General features: G+C 40.0%; 1 protein-coding gene and 1 long non-coding RNA gene across 2 annotated transcripts; both read left to right on the forward strand.

Moving 5' to 3' along the window:
* The first annotated feature begins 3,246 nt into the window (after positions 1-3,246).
* On the forward strand, positions 3,247-27,966 carry LOC114247702 (lysosomal acid glucosylceramidase). The gene is made up of 12 exons (XM_028180718.2): positions 3,247-3,443; positions 5,147-5,268; positions 5,638-5,692; positions 6,306-6,441; positions 7,848-8,004; positions 8,920-9,080; positions 10,694-10,817; positions 11,891-12,004; positions 12,555-12,702; positions 14,289-14,368; positions 15,382-15,671; positions 27,808-27,966. The coding sequence occupies exons 1-12, from the start codon at positions 3,380-3,382 to the stop codon at positions 27,908-27,910; spliced, it is 1,554 nt and encodes a 517-aa protein (XP_028036519.2). The 5' UTR covers positions 3,247-3,379; the 3' UTR covers positions 27,911-27,966.
* On the forward strand, positions 17,593-18,421 carry LOC149501339 (uncharacterized). The gene is made up of 2 exons (XR_016324415.1): positions 17,593-17,724; positions 18,284-18,421. It is a non-coding gene; the product is annotated as an uncharacterized LOC149501339 (long non-coding RNA).

The following is a 27,966-nucleotide window of genomic DNA, read 5'->3' on the forward strand; positions in this document are numbered from 1 at the left end:
TCGGCAGACCACGTTAGGACCGAAACTGATCGAATTTTAGAAATCACAATTGTAATTTTAAATCATTATTATTTAATTTCATTCATTATATTAATAAGTCACACCTGATCCACTCTCTCTGGCAATCTCTTTGATTTTACTTTGATCCAATTGCTACCAAACTTTCACAACACAATATAACTCGCTAGGCCAATTTGAAGATTTCCTGTTAATTTCATCAAAATCTGTCGAATTGATTCGGAGTCTATAGGGAATATTTTTATGTTTACCTTCCTATTCTAGTAATCTCGAACGGTTATGATAGGTTCACCGAACGTGTAGCCGAACTTACAAGGCTCAGCTTGGCGAATTTGCTAATACTAGCCCTATCTATCCGACCCAGGCAAAGCAAAGCCGCCGTCGCCCAAAACATGTCCTGTCGGATTCCCCGGATCCTCTCGGTGCTTTTAGGCTCGTCAAGCACCGGTCACCGTCCTCTTCGAACTCGTCGACCCCGCCGAAGAATTCGACGTGTGAACTAGCCCATAGACACAACCCACTGAGTTTCTCGCCGGATCTTCTCAGTGGGTCGCGATTCCGATCCGGTAGTAGATTCACTGCTGTTGCTAGGGCTGGTATTAGTAATTCTCAGGTTGAGTCCGTGAGGTCACCTACTGGTCCGCGCGAGGTTGGCATAGCTCCTTAGGCTAGAAACCATTACAACGGGAAACAAGTGATATGGTAAGACGGCCAGTGGCACACTGCTGTTTTTTTTCATACTTAACACATATTATGTACATGTACATACTTTGATTTTTATATATTATAGAGATAGATAGGTGTAGTAACTTAGTTTTTATTAGCCAGTGTAACATCGTGCACTTTTTTGGCCATCTTAGCCTTGCCCCTCAAGGCTAAGATCTATTCTAACCTCTCCTTGATTCAGGAGCGCGATCAGCCTGAAGGATATGCTAATAAATACTTCTAGGTAAGACTTCTATGTTGCCTATTTCTGCCGTGAAGCAGTAATGCGTTTCGGTTTGAAGGGTGGGACAGCCGTTTGACTGTACTCAGACCTTAGAACTCATATCTCAAAGTGGGTGGCAGCATTTACGTTGTAGACGTCTATGGGCTCCGGTAACCACTTAAATCCAGGTGGGCTGTGAGCTCGTCCAACAATCAATGTAATAAAAATAAAATACATGTGTGCAATTCACATGTGGTAGAAGTGAAACCTTCCAAAATTAAAATACAATTATCCTAAACGTCTTAAGTATATGTAAAATTTTGTCATTAGTAAATAATTGTAAGGTAGCGCCCTCTGTGAATTGATATTTTAATTTCATGTATAATCCTAAATTAAAATTCACTACAAGAGCTTTCATACACACGTTAGTATTAAAAAATCTCACAGATGGCGCTGTATTAAATAGTATGTATATTTCTGTCTCATTCTTTGCTGGCTTCATCCTACACATTTTTGTATTTGTGTCTCTTACCTGTCATTTTTTCCGTTGCATCCGGTTTGAAATCACAACGATTCTAAAGAAGCTTTCACTTCAATAACAATAGATTTCATAAACATTATTAATAAACCACCTCATAGATGGCGCTGTATTAAAAAAACACTGTAATGCTTCCTATCTCATTTTCTCCCACGTTAAATCTTATAAATGCATGTGTCCGTCTCTTTCTACTGTCGCTTTTTCCGTTGCATCCGGTTTGAAATCACAACGATTCTAAATAAGTTTTCACTTCAAAAAATAGGTAAGACAATATGTAACATAATTACTTTGACACTTGGTCTTGTTGCTATTTCACTTGATAGCTTATTCTGAAGTCGTCGTGGCTTAAAAGATAAGACGTCTGGTCAACTTGTATTGAGCGATGCGACCGTGCCGGTGTCTACGCAAAATAATAAAATACTATACATATATTTTTAAGTAATAAAAAGAGTTTACCATATTTACTTTTTATCAAAACGTTCGGTCTCGCTTATGATTTGCATCTACATGCATATATATTATTTACTTAGGATTTTGTATATTTACAAATTTGACTTAAAACTTCCCGTTTACCTAAGTGTTTCGAGATAACATTATCGAGACTAAAATTACTTTTGACCCAGCGACGAGTCATCGTGACATTTAATCTCCGGTTGTCGATAAATAGTTTTAGTCCATTTAACGAATTTAATAGTTATATTATAGATTTATATTTTCTAATTACTTAATTTTTGTCTACCCTTTCCATAACTCAGTTATTACTGGTGGTAGGACGTCTTGTGAGTCCGCATGGGTACCACCACCCTGCCTATTTCTGCCGTGAAGCAGTAATGCGTTTCGGTTTAAAGGTTGAGACAGCCGTTATAACTATACTGAGACCTTAGAACGCATGTCACAGGTGAGTGGCATTTACGTTATCTACTGGCTCCGGTTACCACTTATCTCCAGGTGGGTCGTGAGGTCGTCCACCTATCGAAGCAAATAAAAAAATAATAAGCAATAGTGTCGGAGTATTTCTTTATTTATTTTTTCATCTTTACGCACAGCGTGAGAGCACATTAATACTTACAAATGACGTAATCTTTAGGTACACGAAGCCTGTTGGACCAAGTCTTGTGGGAAAGCATCGCCTTTTACTTGTTTTTATTGCTTAGATGGATGGTCGAGATCATGGCACACCTGGTGTTAAGGGTCAACGAAGCCCATAGACATCAACTACGTTAATGCTGCCATCAATCTGACTGACATGACTTCTGAGTCTCAGTTTTTACAGTACAACGGCTGCCTCACCCGTCAAACTGAAACACATTTCTGCTTCATGGCAGAAATAGGCAGGGTGATGCACATTGCACTGATTCATGCGGGCTCACAAAATGTCCTACAACCAGTTACCCAAATACCATTACCCAAATTATATCATTCTTGAGTCGCAGTCTTGGCTGGGCTATTGTACAAATCTGATTAGGTTATTTTTAAATCAGTTGTTAGTATTTTTAAATCAGTAGTAGTTTAGAGCAGTAACAGCAGTACATGAGTTTTGTAACAAATAGATTTTGAAATACTTTAATACCCACACAAGGAATCTGTGAAGGCAGAAGTGGAAAGACAAAGGCTGATGCTGAAGATTGTGAAGATTCGGAGAGTATCGAAAAAATAGCTAAAAAAAAACATTAAAATAAATTTTGTTTATATAAAATAATCCAATACAGTGACAACCCTAATACTCGTATGAGTTGAGATTTCAAAATGACCATTTAGCTGTTAGTTCATTCATGGTAGCCGTTGAGACTACTTAATACACAGTCGTATTTTGCTTGTAAAATGTGATTTGTAATAAGAAATCGTAAATTGTTAAGGGAATAATACGATTTAGAGCTTTTTAACGGACTTACAAAATGAAAATTTTAATTTGCATTTCTTTGTTAATATTATACGCATCTTTGAAAGGAGCTCTTTCTGGTATGTTGTTCATAATGTTTGTATAAAGAAACTTAAAATTAATCAAGATCAAGATATATCCAATAGGTTGCCCATGAAGTTGCATGTAAATATCCACTTCGATAAAGCGGCACGACACGAGAACCCTCTCATCGTGGCCGCCGGTAACTACATTCCCGATCCTGCGGACAGAATGGAAAGCAGTCGACGTCGCCCAAAACACGTCATCTCGGATCCTCCCGATCCACTAACGGTGCTTTTAGGTACTTCAAGCACCGGTCACCGTTCTCGTCGAACCCGTCGCTTGCGACGAAGGGCTCGACGAGTAAATTAACTCTCAGACACAGCCCACTGAGTTTCTCGCCGGATCTTCTCAGTGGGTCGCGTTTCCGATCCGGTAGTAGATTCTGCGAAGCACGGCTTTTGCTAGGGTTCGTGTTAGCAACATCGTCAGGTTGAGCCCCGTGAGCTCACCTACTAAAGTTAGGGTTACGCTGACATAGCCTCTCAAGGCTATCAGCTTAGGTAGGAAAAAAAAAAAAATGTAAATATTACATTGGGCATTGCAAATATTATTGATTTCATGAATCAAAGAATTCAAAGTTCAAATTTATTTTAGTAAAACAAGGAATTTTATTTTCAATTGTACTTATTAGAGAACTAGTTGTTTATTTATAAACAATTTTATAAACAAGTTTTTAGCTTAACTGTTTCTTTTGCGTCACTATATAGGTACCTACGTATGATAAATAAAATTAGATTACGTTTATTTTTGTAGTGTATCAACGAATAGCTTCAACAATCCACAGGTCAAGACGGCTACAGTTTATTTTTATATTCAGGCAGATAAAAACCAATTTGCTGAATATTTTTTATCGCTTAGTTGGATGGAGCTGACGGCCCATCCAGTGTTAAATGGTTATGGCCCAAATCAACAAAGTAAATACCGTCACCCACATTGTGACATGAGTTCTAAGTCTCATCTCTATAGTAAAACGGCTGCATTCGCGGTCTAGACCAATAAAAACGTAATTTATTATAAACTAGCAAACACAAAGCGTACAGCGCGATGTTTTTATAGCTGTTTAATTATTTGCTATTCGACTATTAAAACAAATGTTTGTAGTTATTCTGTTGTTAAAACGTAAGAGACTTATTAACAAATTTAATTAAAAATAAAATGTAATTAATTTTGTATTATTTATTTAGTGTTGTAGATGAGGAGATGAATAGTGTCACTAGGTGGTTGCTAAGGGCCATGGGAATTGCAGTGTGAATGCCTTCAGATATGATATTGAATTTTCGTAATGTATTTTTATTTTTTTATTGCTTAAATGGTTGGACGAGCTCACAGCCCACCTGGTGTTAAGTGGTTACTGGAGCCCATAGACATCTACAACGTAAATGCGCCACCCATCTTGAGATATAAGTTCTAAGGTCTCAGTATAGTTACAACGGCTGCCCCACCCTTCAAACCAAAACGCGTTACTGCTTCACGGCAGAAATAGGCTGGGTGGTGGTGCCTACCCGTGTGGTCTCATAAGACGTCCTACCACCAGTAAATTTCCATTATTTTACTGTTGCTATAGTCGCATCATCCGACACGAGTACACCCGGCGTCTTATACTTTATGGCACTCTTAATGAAATCGATTTAAAATATTTCTGCGTCTATCTAACTAGCGAAAACTTAAATAGCCCTAATCAGAAACCAAATGTCTGCAGATACCGTATGCCAGGCGAGAGGATCGGATGCGATTGTTTGTGTTTGTAACGACACGTATTGCGATACTGTGACGAGAGAACCTCCGATTTTAGGCGCATATAACACCTACACCACATCCGAGGTCAGTTAAGGTTACGTTAGATTGTTCTGGTAGGTAATTTGCTGACCGACGAATATTAATTACCTAGTTTTTACCAATCGTCTTCGAGGAATGCCTTTGAATTGCCAATAAAGCTTCTAAGACAATGCACCTTTTCGACATTCGGCAAATGAGCCATCACCCAAAAGGCTAATAATTTGTTTGCCAAGCCACTGCCTATTTTCGTGTGTGTTTGAGCGGAATGTATGGTATAGATATACGATTGAACCCGGTAAGCGTAGATCTTGAGTTGTGAGGCTTTTATTCAAGACATTAGATCGAATGTGTAATTCAATAGACGATGTGGATGTGTATTACGAAGTGGTATTAAATTAAAATTTTATTTTGCAGAGCGGCTTGCGGTTCAGCAAAACTGGAGGAACATTAAACCCGTATAATAATTTAAGTGAGTTGACTTAGATATTCTGTGGTTCTATTTTTTTCGGGACGAGGAAAAATGTCCTACATGGTTCCTGTACCTAAGGGACGCCTGGTATATGTGGGATTTGGTGGTCGAAGATGTTAAAGACCATGGCCGAGCATTTTAAAGCCTCAATGAACGCTAAATGATTTCTCTGCACTTTCGCCTGACGCCCGATCCCTACCCGAAACAGAGCACGGACAAAGTAGGATACTGCGGTCAACACTAGGCCCAGACGTTCAGCCCCTAAGGACCACAAACCGGCCGAGTTGTCTAGACAAGCTTTAAATTGACTGAAACTACTGAACTGAAATAAAATGAATTATATTTAGAAATATGGATCTCATTAACCCTTAGACACAGCCCACTGAGTTTCTCGCCAGATCTTCTCAGTGGGTCGCGTTTCCGATCTGGTGGTAGATTCTGCGAAGCCCGGCTCTTGCTAGGGTTCGTGCTAGCAACGTCGTCAGGTTTGAACCCCGTGAGCTCACCTACTAGTTAAGGTTACGCTGAAATAGCCGCTCAGGTCAGCTTAGGTAGGAAAAAAAAGGATCTCAGTTTCGTTTCCCGAATGTAGGAATTTCGGTCTCTGTTATAGCGCAATGTGGGACGACATTAGTAATAGAACCAAGCGTGAGACATCAAACGATCGAGGGCTTCGGTGGGGCCGTCACTGACGCTGCCGGTATTCACTGGAAGAGCTTGTCGCAAAACTTGCAGAATCATCTTACCGAGTAATGTACCTTTGCATGTGTCATAGAGAATAATTTAATTTCTTTTAGGAGATTTATTGATTTGGGTGTGATTATGATAGCCGTTGTTATACGGCTATTGGGATTCCAAGAAAGTTTCTTTCATTCTTCAACGTCAAACTCCTAATACTGTACTATAATAAGGTTTAGGTGACAGCTGTTTGATTTCCAGCTTTAAGACCACAATCAAATAATATTAGCGAGTCTAATCAGTATATTCGCTACAAAATATCCAACATGGTCTGAAGCTAAGTCGTCAAGTTTTTTCAATAGCGCCACTGAAAGCGTCAAATATGAAAATAACACTAAGCGAAATCCTTATTGTGTGCACTGCGGATGTGGTGAATTAATATTTTCCTTTCTTTCATTAATCATATCGTATTTAGTAAGTCGTCGTGGCCTAAAGGATAAGACGTCCGGTGCATTCGTATCGAGCGATGCACCGGTGTTCGAATCTCGCTGGCGGGTACCAATTTTTCTAATGAAATACGTACTCTACAAATGTTCACGATTGACTTCCACGGTGAAGGAATAACATCGTGCAATAAAAATCAAACCCGCAAAATTATAATTTGCGTAATTACTGGAGGTAGGACCTCTTGTGAGTCCGCACGGGTAGGTACCACCGCCCCGCCTATTTCTGCCGTGAAGCAGTAATGCGTTTCGGTTTGAAGGGTGGGGCAGCCGTTGTGACTATACTGAGACCTTAGAACTATATCTCAAGGTGTGTGGCGCATTTACGTTATAGATGTCTATGGGCTCCAGTAACCACTTAATACCAGGTGGGCTGTGAGCTCGTCCACACATCTCAGCAATAAAAAAAAAATAAAAAAAAACTTATTACTATTTAAAAGACAGACTAGCAACTTTCTTTGTAACTTAATGATTTCAATTTTATTGAATTTGATCTCGAAGGAGGTCAATGTTGGACCAATATTAATCATGACGCAATCGCGACTTGTAACTAGGGGCCTTACTGAAATACTATAAAAAGGAACACTTGCATGTTTGGTTGGAGTAATTTAATTGAAATTTGATATAGTTTTTTTTTTGCTATTGTAAGCAGATGAACGGACAGCCGATCAGATGATAAGTGATCACTGTAGCTCATGAACCGTCACCGTCGCTCCGGTGTATGTGTATTTTTTTTATTTATTTTTTTATTGCCCTTGTAGGCAGACGAGCACACGGCCCACCTGATGGTGAGTGGTTATCGTCGCCCATGGACTTCAGCAATGCCAGGGGCAGAGCCGAACCGCTGCCTACCGATATCTGTATCTCATGTATCCTGTATCTCATATAACGATAGTTACAACAATGCCTGAAGGCTTATATTGAATTATATTCCCGATGTGAATACGAAATGTGACGTATATTTTTTTCCATAGGTCATACTTCAGCCGTAGCGGTCTTGAGTATAACATGATACGTGTTCCGATCGGTGGATCGGATTTCTCAACTCATCCGTACGCATACAACGAATTCCCGGAAAATGATGCAACGCTAAGTAACTTCACACTAGCTAAAGAAGACTACCAGTATAAGGCGAGATGTTTATATCGTTGCGAGCAAAATCATTTCAGGCGTTTGATTACATTACAAAAACAAATTAACGGCTCCGTAATATATATTTTTTTATTGCATATATAGGCGGACGAGCTCACAGACCACCTGGTGTTAAGTGGTTACTGGAGCCCATAGACATCTACAACGTAAATGCCGCCTCCCACCTTGAGATATAAGTTCTAAGGTCTCCGTATTATAATGGTTGCCTCATCAAACAGAAACACATGACTGCTTCACGGCAGAAATAGGCCGGGTGGTGGTACCTAGCCGCGCGGACTCACAAGAGGTCCTACCACCAGTAAAGTAATAGGAGTAATAGTGTGTAGTAGTGTGACCAGAATTTACGAGCCATCAAAAATGAGGAGGTTATACACAGTTTGGTTTTCAGAAATGCCGTCTAAAATTATTGCCACGTAAATTTGCCGTAAGACTTTAAATGAAACTGCCATTAATTATCATCATTAATGGTCAATGTCAAATTGTTTGCCACCATTATTAACACGTTGACTGGGTTACGCGGCTTAAAAAGCCGGTCTTGAGGAGCGGCAGTCAAAACTGAATATATTCAAAAACAGACTTTTATGAGGACTAGCAGGTCTCATTGCCTCGAAAAAGATCGTTGAACATTTACTGTAAGGTTAATAACGCAATAAATTATTATAATAAAACAAATGTAAAATTGTTTATCGCTTAAATACCTTTCGTCTTGAGACACGCAGATTAAATTTAATGGGATTAACAGGTAGCCAAACGAAACATAATATGGCATCACGAGATAGATAAGAGCTCTGATACCGGACCATGAAGGCTCAAAACAAATCTCGACGCCCGTAGAATAATCAATAGGTCCTTTTTTCCAGCAAACGATAACTAATACACATATCTGAAATGCAGATTCCATTGATAAAATCAGCGATGAGTGCCACAAAGAAACAGATCCACATAGTCGCTACGACCTGGTCTCCGCCACCTTGGATGAAAACGAACAACCGGTATTCGGGTATCAGCAGGCTCAAACCTGAATATTTCCAGACCTACGCTGACTACCATCTGAAGTATGTGATGCCGGCGGTATTACAGTAAAAGCCCCTTATTCGCGCTTCCTTCATTAACGGTTTCAAAAATCGCGGATTAAAAAATGCGACCCAATTCCTATACTATATTATATCCCATTTCCTAAAGATTTAATTATTCGTGGATCTAATCGGTACATCGGTACATACCCATTGAAAAAAAAGGATTCTATAATAATATGAAGGTACCCAACCGATTATTCATTGTACACGCTTCGTCAAATAGACTGATAAAAAAGTAAAATAGACCTTATGAATAGGTGTACTATGCCTGAAGTATGCTCTTAAATTATATCGCCGTATGTAAGTACTATTTTCATTTTATCGCGCGAAACGCTTCCCCTACAAATGTAAATTACAATTCCGTACTCACGGTTTCTGTATCCGCGGCATATTTGCGAAACGCGAATAAAGAGCTTTTATTGTATTTCGCTTTAAAACATTTTCTGGCGAATTTTGTTTTAGATATTTTGAGATTAGGAATAGAGGGCGGGACATAAAAAAATACTTTGAGTTTAATGTGTCGGGTAATTATAATATAGAGAATACCGCTTCGTTTGTCTAAAGCAGTGATTCTCAAACATTGTGGCGCGCACTTTTTAGTGCCGGCAAATTTGACGTATACAATTATTATCATACTATTTTACACATACATAAGTGAGTACTTTTGAATGCCGTCACATTTTTAAATAGTCAAAATTGTGACGCGACTGAGAAAGTTTGAGAATCGCTGGTCACCGTCACTACTTTTACTAATTTTACGGCTTAATCTCGCGTTTTTTATTCTCATGTCATTTCCGTTCCGAATACTTTAGTTTTCGTGGTCGTTACCGACGATTAAGGAATTATCGACATTTCAATATTGTGTTGTGTTCCATCTATTCTTTTATATCGTCATTTCGATATGTGTTTTCGCTTTTGACAATAGATGGCGTTATACTCCCCGAGCGTTCCCTCTTTTAAATATTGATTTCTGCTATTTGGTGGCAGATGGCGTTACTCTCATCGGCATAACAATATATCTAAAATGCTACGTTTCATTTTATACAGAACGAACTACTAATAGTATCTTGAGGTACTGTAGTTTGTTTGGTTTGGATTTGATAAGCATAAAAACGCTAGATTAAACTGTAAAAAGTAGTTTTAATTATATCTACAGCTTGTGAAGACCGTTTTTGTTGAAGAATTTTTTTTATAGTGTGCTTACTTCAAATGTATTTGTTTTTAGTAGCCATAGCACAGAACACAAATGTTCCCCAGTAACCGTACTCGTCGAGCTCGGCAAAGAGTTCGACATGCAACCTAACCTAAAAGCATCAGCCCGCTGAGTTTCTCGCCGAATCTTCTCAGCGGGTCGCGATTCCGATCCGGTAGTAGATTCATTCGCGAAGCAGCTACTCTTGAGTTGTTATGTCTTATTTGGAGACGCTCGGGTAGCTGTTAGCAAATCCCATCCCTCCTGTCTGAGCCCTTGCTCGCCCACCTGCCCTGGTAAAACTCGAAGGGCCTCCAGAATCTCTCAAACCTAAAAAAAAACACAAATGTATTAGAGTCGTCGAGTCGCGTCCACTAAAACAATTATAATTGTATTATAGATTTATACAAAAGTACGCTGATGAAGGAATCCCGGTTTGGGCGATCACAACCACGAATGAACCCTTGTCAGGGATGCTTGGCTTGGACTCTTTTAATACTCTAGGATGGACACAAGATCAAATGGTAAATAATTAGCAAGCAGACAGATCAATATTGAATTTAAAATCTATATAGGTTGCCGACCAGCGTTGTCGACCAAAAGAGCCAAAAATATAGATAGCACACAATCGAAATTTGTTCAAAGAGAAATTTTTTCTTTCATATACTAGCGACCTGCCCCGGCTTCGCAGGGTGCAATATAGGATTTTCGGCTTTTGTGTAATTTAATATATGTATATCATGTGTAAATCTTCCTCTTGATAATACTATATATTGCTGAAAATTGCATTAAAATCCGTTGAATAGCTTATCTAAACGAACAGATAGCGGAAGCTTCATTTTATAGTATTTAATGATTTGTAAAGCCTTGTCTTTCAAAAATGCTTATTCATCTCTTACTACGTAATATAATAAATAATATTCCGTGCCTGAACTAAATATTTCGTGGACGAGCCGGGTCAAAGAGCCGCCGATTGTCGATCACTGGTCTATGTTGTATTGATTCGAGTTAAATTTCAAATTAAATCAAAGACGGAAGAACTGGCAGCTACCTTGAAGTCGTCGTGGCCTAAAGGATAAGACGTCCGGTGGATTCGTATGTACCGATGCACCGGTGTTCGAATCCCGCAGGCGAGTACCAATTTTTCTGATGAAATACATACTTAACAAATCTTCACAATTGACTTCCACGGTGAAGGAATAACATCGTGTAATAAAAATGAAACCCGCAAAATTATAATTTGCGTAATCACAGGTGGTAGGACCTCTTATGAGTCCGCACGGGTAGGTACCACCACCCCGCCTATTTCTGCCGTGAAGCAGTAATGCGTTTAGGCATGAAGGGTGGGGCAACCGTTGTAACTATACTGAGACCTTGGAACTTCTATCTCAAGGTAAATAATATTGTGTGTAAATTAAATATTTGCTCGTAAGAGTGTATTTCAAATGACCGATTCTTATAAGGACGCTTCTACTCGTAGTTATCACAAACATTCGCGATTCAAATTGCTTTCAAAAAAAAAATATTAAGCCAAAGTTAAACATACTACCAACGCAATTGATTTTTTTTTATAAAATGAATTTAATTTTTTTTGCAGGCAAAATGGATAATAAATAATTTAGGACCGACAATTAGGAATTCGACGCACAAAAATACAAAAATACTAGCTGTTGATGATCAGAGAATATCAATACCTTACTGGTTTAACTATGTGAGTAACTTTTTCAATGTAAAACGGACGAGCGCATGGATCGTACGATTATAAAAAAATACCGGAGATCATTGACACGCGAGACATAAGACCGAATACTCAATAGCACAGGTCGTGAACGTCAAAAAAGGGTGGGTGTACTTATGTACGCGCGTAAGAAGTTATTCTTTATTTTTATTAAATTTATTTCTTTTTTTTTATTTAAATTTTAATCAATTTGAAAAAAAATCGATTAAACAACATCCTCAAACACGGATATTGGACAACCCTTTTCTAGACATCGTATAAATTCGGTAATTCTCGGTACGGTTCGGAAAACCTGCGGCTATATTCAGACTCGCCAAGTTACGTCGGTCGTATTGTAATGAGCGATTCAGTGGGCATCTTCATTCTGTTAATTTTGTGTCACGGTGCGCGCGCATCGTAAAATTTCACTCTCATCAATTTTTCATAATGTGCCTAAAGAAGTATAACTTCAAAAATATTAGATAATTTAACAACTAAGATAATGTTGAAACTTGTAAAATTTCTTACTTACCTCCTTTTTCAGATGGTCGCAAAGAACCCGAAAACCTTGGATTATATAGACGGCATAGCCGTGCATTACTACACAGATTTCATCACCCCTGCCTATATATTGACAGAGGTTTCCAAAGCGTTTCCTGATAAGTTTATTTTGGCTACCGAAGCATGTGAAGGTGCATTTTTCTTTTGTATTGAACTCGTCGTGGCCTAATGGATAAGACGCGATGCTACAGTGCCCTCACGTCATTACGGATCCTTCCGATACATTAACGGTGCTTTTAGGTTCCACAAGCACCGGTCACCGTCCTCATCGAACCCGTCGCTTACGACAAAGGGCTCGACGAGTAAATTAACCCATAGACACAGCCCACTGAGTTTCTCGCCGGATCTTCTCAGTGGGCCGCGTTTCCGATCCGGTGGTAGAATCTGCGAAGCACTACTCTTGCTAGGTCCAGTGTTAGCAACACTGCCGGTTTGAGCCCCGTGAGCTCACCTATACGTCAAGGAGAAGCTGAAATAGTCTCTCAAGGCTATCAGCGTAGGCAGGAAAAAAAAACAGTGTTGGTGTTCGAATCCCACAACCAATGTTTATTCGCTACGAAAATATGTACTCAACACGTTTTCCCGAACGATTTCCACAATGAAGGAAGGTCTTGTAAGAATCAAACTCGTCACATTTCAAGGGTGGGATGACCGGTACAAAATAAAATTGAGGCTCCGACGCCATGTATCAAGTTATCACGCTTTGTGATATAATTGTGTTCTAGTAATCACTTAACATCAGTCGGGCCGTGATCTCCATCACCATTACATCGCAATTAAAATAAAAGCAGAGAATCTCAAAGGTAGAGCGAAGTGCTAAAGTACATTAAAGGCAATTATTCTTTATGGCTATAGATACATAGCATTGTTGACTGAAGAATCCCCTATTCCAATCCAGTTTCGGTGAAGGGCTAAATACGACCATTACAGCCCCAGCGGTCTCACAATAGCTTATCAGATATTTGCAAGCTGTTTATAAGAAAATTGTTAAAAAATTTCACTGATGCTAATACTGTGAATGTGAGCTGTACGTTTGTAATTTAAAAAAAAAAACACTGAAAAGCTTTTGAAAGAGCCTAACTTGGGCCGATCAGGCCTCTCTATCGCTTGTTCCGCGCTCTCGCTTGCACGTTCAGGGTCAGGCGGAACGTGACACTTTTTCGTGCGTTCAATCGGTGTTCAGTGTTTTATATGACGTTATCATTTTTTTTCTCTCTTAGCACCTGTCATTTTTGTACATACTTTGACTTTGGCAAAATCAATGCCAAAGGCGTTGGAGCCAAATTCTTTTTAAAAAAAATCGGTTGTCTGTAAAGTCGGTTTACTGACGATAGTTAAACGTGACAAACCTCATAAGAAAATACTGATGGAATGGTATCATTTTTCAAAAGAAAATTTTAATTTGTTTTGTTTGATAGATATATTGTATGGATATAGAGAAGGAGGTAAATGGAACTCACTACTGAATTGATCAAGTTACATTTATTTGTACGCATAAATACAATTATGTCAATATATTTTTTTACAATGTGCCTCTTTGTCGCTCGTTGCGCGCTCTCGCTTGCACTTCAAGCCTTAAATGGAACGCCTCAGAGCGAGGTAACGCCGCATGAGTCATGTTTTTTCGTGCATGCAGCCGGCTCCATCGTATTCTAAGACGTTGTCAAGTTAAAAAAAATACGTTATCACGTCAATAAACGGTATAGCGTCTTTTCAGGAAGTTTCCCGTGGCAGAAGAATAAAGTGGAGCTCGGTTCCTGGACGAGGGCTGCAAACTATATAAACGACATTATAACAGTGAGTTTTTTTTTTTAAATGATTCGAAAGTCAGTGTACATATTAAGTGTAATTAAAAATACTTTTACGGTTTAATTTCGCATCTTGTATCTTCATATATATATTTTATATTGTAATTAATTTTATGAACGACCTGTCGAATTCTTTACAATTTTCGTGGTCAATAACAAACGGGCATTTGAAATTTTAAAGTATATTAATTTTAACAAAAGGATATTGGTTTTTTTTATTGCTTAGATGGGTGGGCGAGCTCACAGCCCACCTGGTTGTTTTAGCCCATAGACATCTACAACCTAAATGCGCCACCCACCTTGAGATATGAGTTCTAAGGTCTCAGTATAGTTACAACGGCTGCCCCACCCTTCAAACCGAAAAGCATTACTGCTACACGGCAGAAATAGGCAGGGTGGTGGTATCTACCCGTGCACACTCACAAGAGGTCCTACTACCGGTAAAACCACCATTTTTTCTATTATCCATAACAATGAATGTTTAATTGACTTTGACTTCATTAATGTCACTTCACCCATGTTGTTCTGTTGAAAACGGAGGTCAAATTTATCTAATACTAGCGACCCGCCCTCGCTTCGCTTCGGAAAAAGCGGAGTCCCGCGATTTTACCCGCAGTTATTGTTGTACCGCGGGTGACGCCGCAGGGCGAAGTTAGTCTAAAAAAATTACTCCTAGATCCTAGCCTAAGTTACTTCCTCAGCTACCTATCAGTGAAAGTCTCATCAAAATCGGTCCAGCCGTTCCAGAGATTAGCCGGAACAAAGAGACAGACAGATAAACAGACAAAAATTGTAAAAAATGTTATTTTGTTGTATGTACCGTAATTATATTCATATGCATGTATTAAAAAGCGGGTGTTTCAATATTACAAACAGGCACTCCAATTTTATTTATATGTATAGATATCTTCTTTGTCTCATTTAATTTAATTTAAATAGTTTATTAATGTATCTATTTAAATAATTCCAATTTATTTATGTACACAAATGTCTAAATTTCAGGATCTAAATCATAATGTGGTCGGCTGGATAGATTGGAATTTGTGTTTAGACGTCAATGGCGGGCCGAATTGGGCCAAGAACTTCGTTGATTCCCCGATCATAGTTTTCCCCGAAAATGGGGAGTTTGTGAAGCAGCCGATGTTCTATGCGATCGGTCACTTCTCAAAGTTCATACCAAGAGGTTCAGTGCGGATCAAGGTTCATGAAAGAAAAAGAATCTTCTCGAGATCAATAGAAAATGTAGCTTTCTTAACGCCACATGGTACCATTGTTGCTGTGCTTTATAACAGGTAAGGCTTGTCTAGCTACTCTATATAATTAATATGCTAGTGCTCGTCCAATGATCCAGAATTCAACCATAATAAACGACACCCAAAGATTTTGTTTGTAACACTTCGCGTTTTGTTATTTATATTTAAAAAAGAAGAAAATAAGAAGAAAAAATCAGTAGATTTACAAAAAAATAATTTGTTACTACTATACTGAACCTCATTAATAGCAACTACTAAAGGAACTTTGGTTGCCTGGTAGAGAATGCTTTAGGCATTAAGTCCGCCAATGTAAATTTTACATGAAGCGTAATAAATGTTGTGTAAACAAGTTTGTTGAGTTAAATTTAAATTCCCAGAAAACTAGACCGACTAAAAAGGGGAAGGTAACTCACAAATGATTGCTTTCTATATTTTGTGGTCTTCTGTCCCCGGGGCACTGTTCTGGATGCTGGAGTTTAAGATACACGGACACACGCACAAGTTGAATCGCAAAGTTTGCGAAAAACAGTATTTTTGAATTAAAAGACTTTTTTAATTTGGCGCGCGCGCGGTTCGAAAGCGTCGACTCTAGTTCTTTTCTTCGCCCGCTAGGAGGCGCGTTACATTTCTTCATTATGCCGATAGATGGCATGGATTAGAAAAAAAGGAATTTTAGTCGGTTTCCTAACATTTCCCCCCACCGAAATCAACAATGATTTCAAAATAGGTAAACACAAAATAACGTTATTATATCTAGAATGTTAACCTATATGAATGGGCTTTGCAAATTATGTAATTTTGCTTGAAACATATAATCATAAAAAAAAAATAAAAAAAAAAAACTAATACGATTAGCCTTTGAGCGAAATGGACTGTATATATAAATTTAAATGAAATATATATGTAGTTGTAATATAAAATTAATGAAATGAATTAAATAGATTTATAATAAGTTATTCATCCTACTCTTTAGGGAGAGGACTCAGTTTTGTGACAGGGCGCTTTAGCTTCGAATTTTGCGTCCGAACCGTAACAACGCGAACCCTCTTCCGCCCGATCCACTAACGGTGCTTCTAGGTACTTCAAGCACCGGTCACCGTTCTCGTCGAACCCGTCGCTTGCGACGAAGGGCTCGACGAGTAAATTAACTCTCAGACACAGCCCACTGAGTTTCTCGCCGGATCTTCTCAGTGGGTCGCGTTTCCGATCCGGTGGTAGATTCTGCGAAGCACGACTCTTGCTAGGGTTCGTGTTAGCAACATCGTCAGGTTTGAGCCCCGTGAGCTCACCTACTAAAGTTAGGGTTACGCTGACATAGCCTCTCAAGGCTCTCAGCTTAGGTAGGAAAAAAAAAAAAAAAAAAAAAAAGCGAACCCTCCCATCAAGTCCGGGATGAACCTGTTCTACACGTCCTAAGCTCCATTGTTGACAAGGGGCATTATCATTGTGAATCAGTACCAGGTCATTTATAGATAGATTAGGAGCATCAACGTACCACTTTTGACGTTGCTGCAATGTATGCAAGTATTCTAGTTTCCAACGACGCCAAAAATGCAATGTGGCTTGTTTAATACATTGCCAACGCGTTAAATTATTAGTAGATACATCAGAGATATCATAACTTGGAGCCGAAACCAATTGACGACCAACTAAAAAATGTCCCGGTGTCAGGACATCGAATTCACTAGGATCGGTAGATAAACTGCACAGAGGGCGCGAGTTTAAAATCGCTTCTATGTTAGAAAATAAGGTAGATAATTCTTCGAACGATAAAGTGCGTGTACCTACTACGCGTTTTAAGTGGTATTTAGCTGATTTGATTCCAGCTTCGAAAATCCCACCAAAATGACTACCAGTTGGAGGATTATATTTCCACGTTACTTTTCTGATGGTGAACTGATCAGTCAAGTGATTTTGATTTGAAGTATAAAATTGATATATTTTATTCAGGTGTCTGCCAGCGGCAACAAAATTTTTGCCATTGTCAGAATAGACCGTATGTGACAGTCCGCGTCGAGCCGTAAACCGATCGAACGAAGCCAAGAAGCATTCAGTAGTCAACGCCGAGAGTACTTCAAGATGTACTGCACGTGTTGAGTAACAAATAAATAAGCATAAATAGGCTTTTGATATTTTCGCATTACGCCTATTTGATTCCTTTGTATAAAATGGACCTCCTATATCAACACCGACAGTATGTTGGAAGGGATAAATATCGGACTCTAAACGACACTTTGGTAATGAGGCCATTTTAGGTTGATTAATAGTGGGCCTATTCTTAAAGCACGTAACACACTTAGAAAGGCGCGATCGTATCACACACCTAGCGGCTATAATCCAATATTTTTGAGCTAATATGTTTTGAACAGATCTAGGCCCGGTGTGTAAATAGACCTTGTGATAGTAATCTATCAAAATATTTGTAAAATGCGATTTTTTGGGCAAAATCAAGGGATGACGTTGAGTAAATGGCAAATCCGCGTGTGAAAGCCTACCCCCCACCATGAGGAGACCACGGCTATCAATGAACGGGTCGAGTTTCCGTAGGCTTTGCGAGCATCGATTTTCCTTTTTTATTGATTTAATGTCATCCTCAAAATATTTTAATTGAACAATTTGAATAATTTTATCGTGCGATTTATTTATTTCAGAAGTAAGTAAGGAACCCTTTACTCTATTAGCAACAGAAGCTTTACAATTATTTATAAATCTGTAACACCAGGCGAATATACGCAGTACCTTGTTAAAGTTTGAAAATTTAAGTATTATTGAATAAAAGTCCGTATTCACATTTGACGTTTCACTAAGTAAAGTGTTTTCTTTAAGAGGTTTGAGTTCCAATGGTTCACCTTTGAACTCTGTTATCGATCTGACAGGCCACGTATGCGGTGGCTCGTATAGCCATCGAGGGCCACGGAACCACTGATCTGCGATCAGCAGCAAATCGGCTGGCGTGGCGCCGCGAGAGCACACATCGGCGGGGTTGTCAGTGCCATTCACGTGAAACCATTGTACCTCTGTCGAGCTTTCATTAATTTTAGCGACACGATTGGCGACGAAAGTTTTTAGTTTGAACGCAGGTGTATTTATTCATGTTGATGCAACTGAACTGTCAGTAAAAGCTAGTACCTCACCAATTTCTACTTCCTTGGCCAAAATATCGATTACGTACCGTAAAGTTTTTGACAATAAGTGAGCAGCCATTAATTCAAGACGTGGAATTGATACTGTTTTTAAGGGCGCGACCTTAGATTTCGATAACAGTAAGCTAACGTTAACGTTACCTTGCACGTCTTGACTGCGAATATACACGACGGCGGCGAATCCAGCCGTTGACGCGTCACAAAACCCTACCACTTGAGAGACCGTATGGTTTTGGACAAAGACATGCCGGTCATGTTTTAGTTTCGATAAAAACGGTATTTGAGATGAAAACATTGACCATTCATCGAGTAACAACTTTGGAAGAGTGTCGTCCCACCCTAATTGAGCGCACCATAATTTTTGCATAAAATTCTTAGCAAGAAAAATACACGGGGCTACGTATCCCAAGGGATCATACAATTTAGCTATTTGTGAAAGTACTGAGCGTTTCGTAATATTATCTATCGTATGTGTAGTACGAAAAGAAAATGCGTCTTCTTTAGGCAACCAGTGTAGACCGAGAATTTTGATAGACATAGTTTTACCGTCGTCGAATTGCACTGGGGGCTCAACTTGATCACTAGGCAGTTCTTTAAGTAATTGATCGCTATTACTTGACCACTTGCGTAATTCGAATCCACCAAGCCTTAGTAATTCGACCAATTGCCGCTGAATCTTAAGAGCCTCTTCCAAGTTATCCACAGACCAAATTAAATCGTCCACAAAAAATCCTTCGCGCAGAGCACGAGAAGCCTCTAGGAAGCGGGCGCCTTCGTCCGCGGCTAGCTGCTGTAGCGTGCGTATCGCTAGAAACGGGCTACTCGCTACACCATACGTCACGGTGCACAGCTCGTACACTTTAATGGGCTCACTGGGCGAGTCGCGCCACAAAATGTGTTGATATTTACGTTGGGACTCATCAATTAAAATACAACGGTACATTTTAGATATTATGTCACCGCATAAGGAAATCTTACGTAACCGAAAACGTATCAAAAGTTCCACGAGATCGGCCTGCAACTTCGGGCCCGTGTATAAAACCGAATTTAAAGATTTATCATTTGAGGTTTGACAAGACGCGTCGAAAACGACACGGAGACGAGTACTACTGCTGTCAGGCTTATGTACGCAGTGGTGGGGAATGACGTACCCTGATTCCACTTCTGATACCTCGCCGACGCAAAACATATGACCGAGCGAAACGTACTCATCCATAAATTTTTTATATTCCTTCCGTAGGTCAGGTAAACGCGACAGTTTACGCTCTAAATTTTGATATATTTTTATCGCAATTTGCCTTGAGTTTCCCAGTTCAGAGTCAGGCTTAAACGGGTATTTAACAATGTATCGACCTGTACTATCACGCTTATGATCATTTACAAACATCTGTTCAGTGATGACGTCATCCGGGTTTTTGGGCAAATCAGCGACCAAGCTTTCTGTTTCCCAAAACGATTTAATTAAGTCATCGACTTTTGATTCGCTGCTTAACATGCACATTGATACATTTCTAGTGTTACTCGTATTATTGCAAGACAGCTGACCCGTAATTACGTAACCAAATACACTACTTAACGCCAACGGTAATCCTTGCCGCGACGGACTATACCTTCCACCGTCATAAATAAACGGAAATACGTCGCTGCCGAGCAACATCTCGATGCGACTCGAACGATAGAAAGTAGGGTCAGCCAACAACAAGTTTTTATATTCGAGTTTTCTGTAAAGTTAACCGAAGGCATATCACCAGAAATTTTTGAAACCACAACCGTTTTTAAATTGAATATCGGATTATCGGACGTGGTTGGTTTGATTTTGCATAAAACCATGCCGTGATCACGAACTACCGCTCCGCCTAAACCTATCAGTTGTGTGTTACACTTTTGGCGTGGGAGTCCTAGTCGTTGTGCACAATCATTCGTCAAAAAACTAGATTGGGATCCACTGTCAATTACTACTCGTACGGGTTGATATTTGCCTAAAACGTCCAATACGTGTATAATCGCAGTGCCCAACATGACTGTAGATCCAGTCGAACACGTCAAGACTCGATCTTCGTTATTATTAATAAAATTATCGTTGCAAGAATTATTAAAATCCGAAGTAATTACACTTGTTTTAGAATCAACATGCAACGTGTGGTGATGCCTGTTTTTACACACCGTTTTTTTTTTTTTTTTTTTTTTTTTATCAGGAGGAAATCGCCGGACTTCCTCCCTCCACTGGGGATGGAGGGCGGGGCATGTCAGAGTGGAACTGACTAAAACCTCCTGTCGCTCAACAACCAACGTCCAAACCTCGCATGAGACAGAACTCATGAAGAGGCAGAGGGGGGAAAGTGAAGCGTTTAGTGCGGAGCACATCTCTCCCATCACCCTCCCCCTCGGGACGCCGGACCGGCGGTCGTCGGCGCCACGACCACCAGCCCTCTCGGTCGGCAGGCTATCCGAAGCCCGCCTAGATGGCGCCGGTTAGAGTGAGCTATCCTACGGAATACCCCGCTGGACCAGAACCAGCGTGAGTCGAGGATAGCCGGCCTTCCATCACCCGGATGCTCTTGCGTAAAACGCGTGCAGAGCAGCTTGCACGTCGTCTTCTTAGGCCCCCTTCGCCGGTCCCCAGACCGACATGTGAGGGGGACCCGAAACACTTAGAGGGCCAGGGCTTGGGCGAGATCCGCCTCCCTGGCCCCCGCTCGACGGCGGCGGGATTGTGCGTCTCTCACGCGCCCCGCCGCCTCCTTCTGCGAGATGGTGCACTCGCAGAAGTCGAGCATCGCCTTCCACGACTCGTCGTCGCCGAGCATCGATGCCACAACACTCGGCAACGACAAGTCGTTTCCTGTTTTTGCGACGAGGACACGGCGCCACCCCTCCCATGCGGGGCAGGCAACGAGCGTGTGCTCCGCCGTGTCCAAGTCGCAACCACAATGGTGGCACTCTGCCGTCGGCTCGGCTCCGATCCGGTGCAGGAACTCACCGAAGCAACCATGCCCAGTGAGCACCTGCGTGAGCCGGAAAGTGAGGCGTCCTCTGTCACGATTCACCCAATCCACAAGGACCGGGCGAATCGCCTCGACGGTCCTACGACCGGCCGAAGGATCAGCCAGCCGTCTGGACCATGACTCCAGCACGGACCGCCGAGATTGGGCCCTCCGCGCTCTGACCACACTGGGGCTGGGACGCGCCACGCCCCGGGCACGAAGGTCAGCCCGCCACTGATAGTCAGCAGCGAGCGCCTCCGCTTCCAGAATCCAAGGCATCGTCCCAGCCAGTACACACGCCGCCTCAAAGGAGATGGTGCGATAACCACGGATGACCCTGACCGCGATGGTGCGTTGCGGCCGTTGCAGCAGCTTCGCCACCCCCGCGGCCAGGGACTGGCCCCACACAGGTGCCCCGTATAGGGCCATTGATCGCACCACCCCCGTATAGAGACGGCGCGTCACCTGGTCAGGCCCCCCGACGTTGGGCAGAAGCCGGCTTAACGCGCCGGCCACCCCCAACAAACGAGGGACCAGGTTCTGACAGTAAGCACGGAAGGTCCAACGACTGTCCAGGATGAGGCCGAGGTACTTCAACTGCACCCCGACCCCGATACGGACGCCTCCAACCACGTTTTACACACCGTACATGTTATCTTCGACGGGCACTCATTAGGCGCGTGACCTCGCGTGACCTTGACGGAGACAGTTCTCGCCCAAATGCAACTCCTTTATTTTATTAATGCGCTGTACAGGTGTTAGTGCGATATACTCGAAACATTTATAAATTGAATGAAAGGGTTTATTGCAGTACAAACATCCCTTTTTTGCGTAATCAGCCTTATCAGCGCTCGTACTACTTGCTAAACAAGTTTTTAAATTTGTATTTTTAGTGGTAGGCTTACTAATGGATTTATTTTGAATCGAAGGAATAAAGTTTTACTAGTACTCGGCTTCGAGAAAGTACTTGTGTTCATTGACATTTCCAATATTCAGGTCTGTGTGCTTAGTGCGAGTTTTGTAACGCTCTCGATAGCGAGCCAGTTTGCTCAAATTTGTATGCAATTGGAACAGCGCCCCTAGCGGCAAACGTACCCGGTGTTATTTTGTGAGTGCGAGTTCATATTAACGTTGTGATCTCGTAACCGAGTAATTTTACCGAAATTAGTACCACGAATGACATTTGTGCGAGTGCGTGTTACAAATTAGTGGGTTTTAACGTTTCGATCGAGTATTTCTTTAGTAGTTCTATTTTTCCAACTAGACAGGCAAAAGTATCATGCCATAAAGCCTAATCTTTTTTTATGAAAAATGATAATATGGAGTGAAATGGATTTGATTAATTTGAAGCATTAATCAATTGGCATGGAATGAAATGAAATGAGATCAGATAATATGGGATAAAATATAATCTCAGTAAAATGCTGATTATTTACTGAGATTTTTTTCAGTGGACTTTTTCGAAGACCTCGCGAAGCTACGTCCAGCGGTTTTGTTTAATTTTTTTACATTTTTGCACTTTCACAGATACTAAACAGTTATTAAACCAACGTTATTTTTTTATTGCATAGATGGGTAGACGAGCTCTCGGCCTACCTAATCTTAAGTGGTTACCGGAGCCCATAGACATCTACAACGCAAATGCCACCTCCCACCTTGAGATACTAGTTCTAAGGTCTCAGTATAGTTACAACGGTTGTCCCACCCTTCAAACCGAAACGCATTACTGCTTCACGGCAAAAATAGGCAGGGTGGTGATACCTACCCGTGCAGAATCACAAGACTTCCTACCACCAGTAATTACGCAAATTAATTTTGCGGGTTTGATTATTATTACATGATGCTATTCCTTTACAGTGAAAGCCAATCGTAAACATTTGATAAGTACGTATTTCATTAGAAAAATTGATACCCGCCGGCGGGATTAGAACACCGGTGCATCGCAAGATACGAATACACCGGACGCCTTAAGCTTTAGGCCAAGACGATCTCAAAATTACACCTATACCCGAAGAAATATTAAGTACGCATTAACTAAGAAACATTAAATAGGCAAAATAAAACAATTCACACAATTTAGCTCCTCGCGGTCCCTCCAAAATGTCTTTTCATCTTTTTTTCCTAGTTGTTCAATTGTAAATGAATAAATCAAAATCAAATCGAGTTAACGTTCTATACGGTGAAAAATGAAGAATTGTGAGTGTGAGTTGAGATATGCTACTCGATTCGCAGGACGTTTATTCACCGAGAGCAGCAATAATATTATTTCTCGTGTATTGGTAGCACGTGGTGTTTTGGCTTTAGACCGTCTAAATGAAATACAACGCATTTTAACAGTGTTTTAATGGGAACCCACTACTTTGCAAATTATTCGGGTAATGTCACGTGTTCAATACTATTTTGTACCTTTAGAATGAAAGTGGCTCAACCCAAAATTATTATTTTCTGGTAAACTTCAATATTGTAATATTTTATGTAATGTTTATTATTATCCACTAATGGTAGTCCAGTGGTCGAAATTAGACCATCATTTATTTAAATTTTAAGTTTGAACATTATTATACTTCTATTGTCACCTTTCTATTATCATCATTTCTATAATAATCATTGCTCTATGTCAAGGCTACATTATAGAAAAATAATATTAAAGACAAAAAATATCAATATACAGTCAAAATCTGTTATAACGACATCGAAGGGACTGCTCATATTCAGTCGTAAAAACCGATAGTCGTAACAACCGGTGATGTATAATGTGTATCGTGCAAGTACAAACAAATCGATAGGGAATTATTGGAAAAATATATTTATTCAACTATGTACATTTTGTTTATTACACGTAAGTACAATGCATATTATTTTTCTGTGAGCATATACATAAAATCTGTAATTTTGGTCTGTTTGGAACACTTCTGTTGTGCATAGATATTTTGTAATTCACGTTGGATTTTAATTAACGTATCGTCATCGCTCTTTCCAAATGGTTTAAATTGTCGAGTGTGATACACCATATTCCTTTGCTAAGTCTTTGTTTGAAATTCTGCTCTCTAGCTTGGATATAATACGCGATTTTTCTTCAATATTAATTTGTTTTTTTTTTCTTTGCGACATTTTTAAAGTTCCACGAATAACTCCACAAAGTTTTGGTGTATCTTGTGTATAGATAAGTAACAAACTAACTGAAGACATATGAAGAAGCGGGCTTTGACTCGAAATATGCCTAAAAGCTATTCTGCCTAGTACTAAAATATTTCTGAACTAGAAGGTCAAAATACCTACTTGTTATAGTGTGGGCTGCTTAGTTTACCTACCAAGCAAACCCTGGTGTTAGTGTTCTTTCATGAACTGCCTTTCGGCCGCTGACATGGTTCATGTTATGACAACCACCACCATCAGAGATATTAATGACCGAGATCACCTACGTAGGTTGATAGGTAAGTAACTATTTATTTATTTTGTAGTTTTCAGTGCACATAAAATAAAACCGTTTAACTTAAAAGTTTTTTTACCGATTTTTATTGAAACTCGCACTAAGCCTACTGGTTTGTGACAAAATCGATCAATGTATTGATAACAGGTATTTCGTTTGTACCTATTTTTTGTTCGAATTCACGCCTTGAAACCTGGTCTATATTACGCAATCCGATATAACATAAAATAAATCCCGCTAAGTTACCAATTTCTAATAACTTAAGGGCTTGAACACACTCTTGAAACGTTTCCAAAAAGGAATTTAATCCGTTCACGGATTCGTTAGACAACGGCTTGAACGCAAACAACTTATCCATATAGCGCGTAGCTATGGCACGCTTATTTTCGTATCTGTCACATAAGCTAGTCCATACTATATTATAATTGTCGTTTGATATCGGCAGACTTTTAACAATTTGAAGCGCAGGGCCAGTTACGACTGACAATAGGTAATAGGATTTATCAATATTACCTAAACTTGTATTGGTATGAATTAAGCTGGAAAAAGTATCACGAAATGTGATCCAATTTTCTAATCTACCGTCGAAATGAACCAATTCGATTTTAGGCAAACGAGGCTGAGCGCCGCGCTCCGATGCGCCTTTGTTTTCCTGTTTCGATGACTTCGAACGCGAATCATGTTCTTGAAAAATACGTAAAATCTCAAAATAGAGGTCATCAAGGGCATGCACCTCTTGGTTACCGATGATATAATTAGGGTCATTTTTTAACTCCAAAACTGAAATCTCATCAACAATTTTTTTAAATTAAATTAAATAATTTGTTACTACTATACTGAACCTCATTAATAGCAACTACTAAAGGAACTTTGGTTGCCTGGTAGAGAATGCTTTAGGCATTAAGTCCGCCAATGTAAATTTTACATGAAGTGTAATAAATGTTGTGTAAACAAGTTTGTTGAGTTAAATTTAAATTCCCAGAAAACTAGACCGACTAAAAAGGGGAAGGTAACTCACAAATGATTGCTTTCTATATTTTGTGGTCTTCTGTCCCCGGGGCCCTGTTCTGGATGCTGGAGTTTAAGATACACGGACACACGCACAAGTTGAATCGCAAAGTTTGCGAAAAACAGTATTTTTAAATTAAAAGACTTTTTTAATTTGGCGCGCGCGCGGTTCGAAAGCGTCGACTCTAGTTCTTTTCTTCGCCCGCTAGGAGGCGCGTTACATTTCTTCATTATGCCGATAGATGGCGTGGATTAGAAAAAGGAATTTTAGTCGGTTTCCTAACAATAAATAATTAATATTTAAAGGAAATCAAAAATAGTACATCGGTTAAAAACAGAGGAGAACATTATAACATTAGGCGTTTTTTATTTATTTTTTAAATTATCATCCTTTTTTTTAATGGACTGTATAAAACAAAAAATAATTAACACTCATAGAAGTAGACTGTACTCAACTCTTTTATCATTGCCTATTTATATACAGATATTTGTAAGGAATAGGCATTTTGTCAAAATAAATTGAACAAATAAGAAATTGTTGGCATAACTGCTCAGGAAACGTCGAGAAATTGCAGACTCGTATTTTCAGTTACTCTTGTACACATGTACGTCCAAAATGACAAACAAAATGCTTCAGTCTCTCCGTAACTACAAAATCTTTGTAGTATTCGAAAAATTAATTTGTTAAACATGAGACAGTAAAAATATTTTGTTATTGCTTAGATTTCTGGTCGAGGTCACGGCCCACCTGGTGTTATGTGGCTACCAGAGCTTATAGACATCAACAACGTAAATGGCGCTACCCTTTGATATAAAAGCTCTAAGTCCCAGTTTTACAGTACAACGCCTGCTCCGCCCTTCAAACCGAAACTCATTACTGCTTCACGGCAGAAATAGGCGGGGTGGTGGTTCTTACCCGTGCGGACTCACAAGACGTCCGCCCTGCCGTCAATGTTATATTTATATTTACATATCTGACTCAGGCGGTTTTTGTACTGGTGGTAGGACCTCTTGTGAGTCCGCACGGGTAGGTACCACCGCCCCGCCTATTTCTGCCGTGAAGCAGTAATGCGTTTCGGTTTGAAGGGTGGGGCAACCGTTGTAACTATAGTGAGACCTTAGAACTTATATCTCAAGGTGTGTGGCGCATTTACGTTGTAGATGTCTATGGGTTCCAGTAACCGCTTAACACCAGGTGGGCTGTGAGCTCGTCCACACACCTAGGCAATAAATGAAAATAAAAAAAGGCGACGGGTAAAGCAAAGTCGGTGTGGCCCAAAACATGTCTTGTCGGATCCCCCGGATCACTGTCCTCGTCGAACTCGTCGACTTCGACGAAGAGTTCGACGAAAGAGTTCGACGTGCAAACTAGCCCATAGACACAAACCACTAAGTTTCTCGCCGGATCTTCTCAGTGGGTCGCGATTCCGATCCGGTAGTAGATTCAGCGAAGCACTGCTCTTGCTAGGGCTAATGTTAGCAATTCTACCAGGTTGAGTCCGTGAGCTCACCTACCTGTCCGCGTGAAGTTGGAATAGCCCCTTAGGCTACCAACGATTTAGGTATTGAAAAAAATATGTAATTTACCTTATATTTATATTTTGTTACAGAGGCAACGAAGCTTCCGTGAAAATAAAAATAAGAACGAAAGAGATTGTATTGGAATTATTAGCGAAATCGATCAGTACAGTGGAATTTCCCTTTAAAACATAAGACAGTGTTATTTTTTTTAGTATTAATTGAGTTTAAAATATATTTTCTTAATAGCT

The sequence above is a fragment of the Bombyx mandarina genome, chromosome 16 (genome assembly GCF_030267445.1).
Source record: "Bombyx mandarina strain Sakado chromosome 16, ASM3026744v2".
NCBI lineage: Eukaryota > Metazoa > Arthropoda > Insecta > Lepidoptera > Bombycidae > Bombyx > Bombyx mandarina.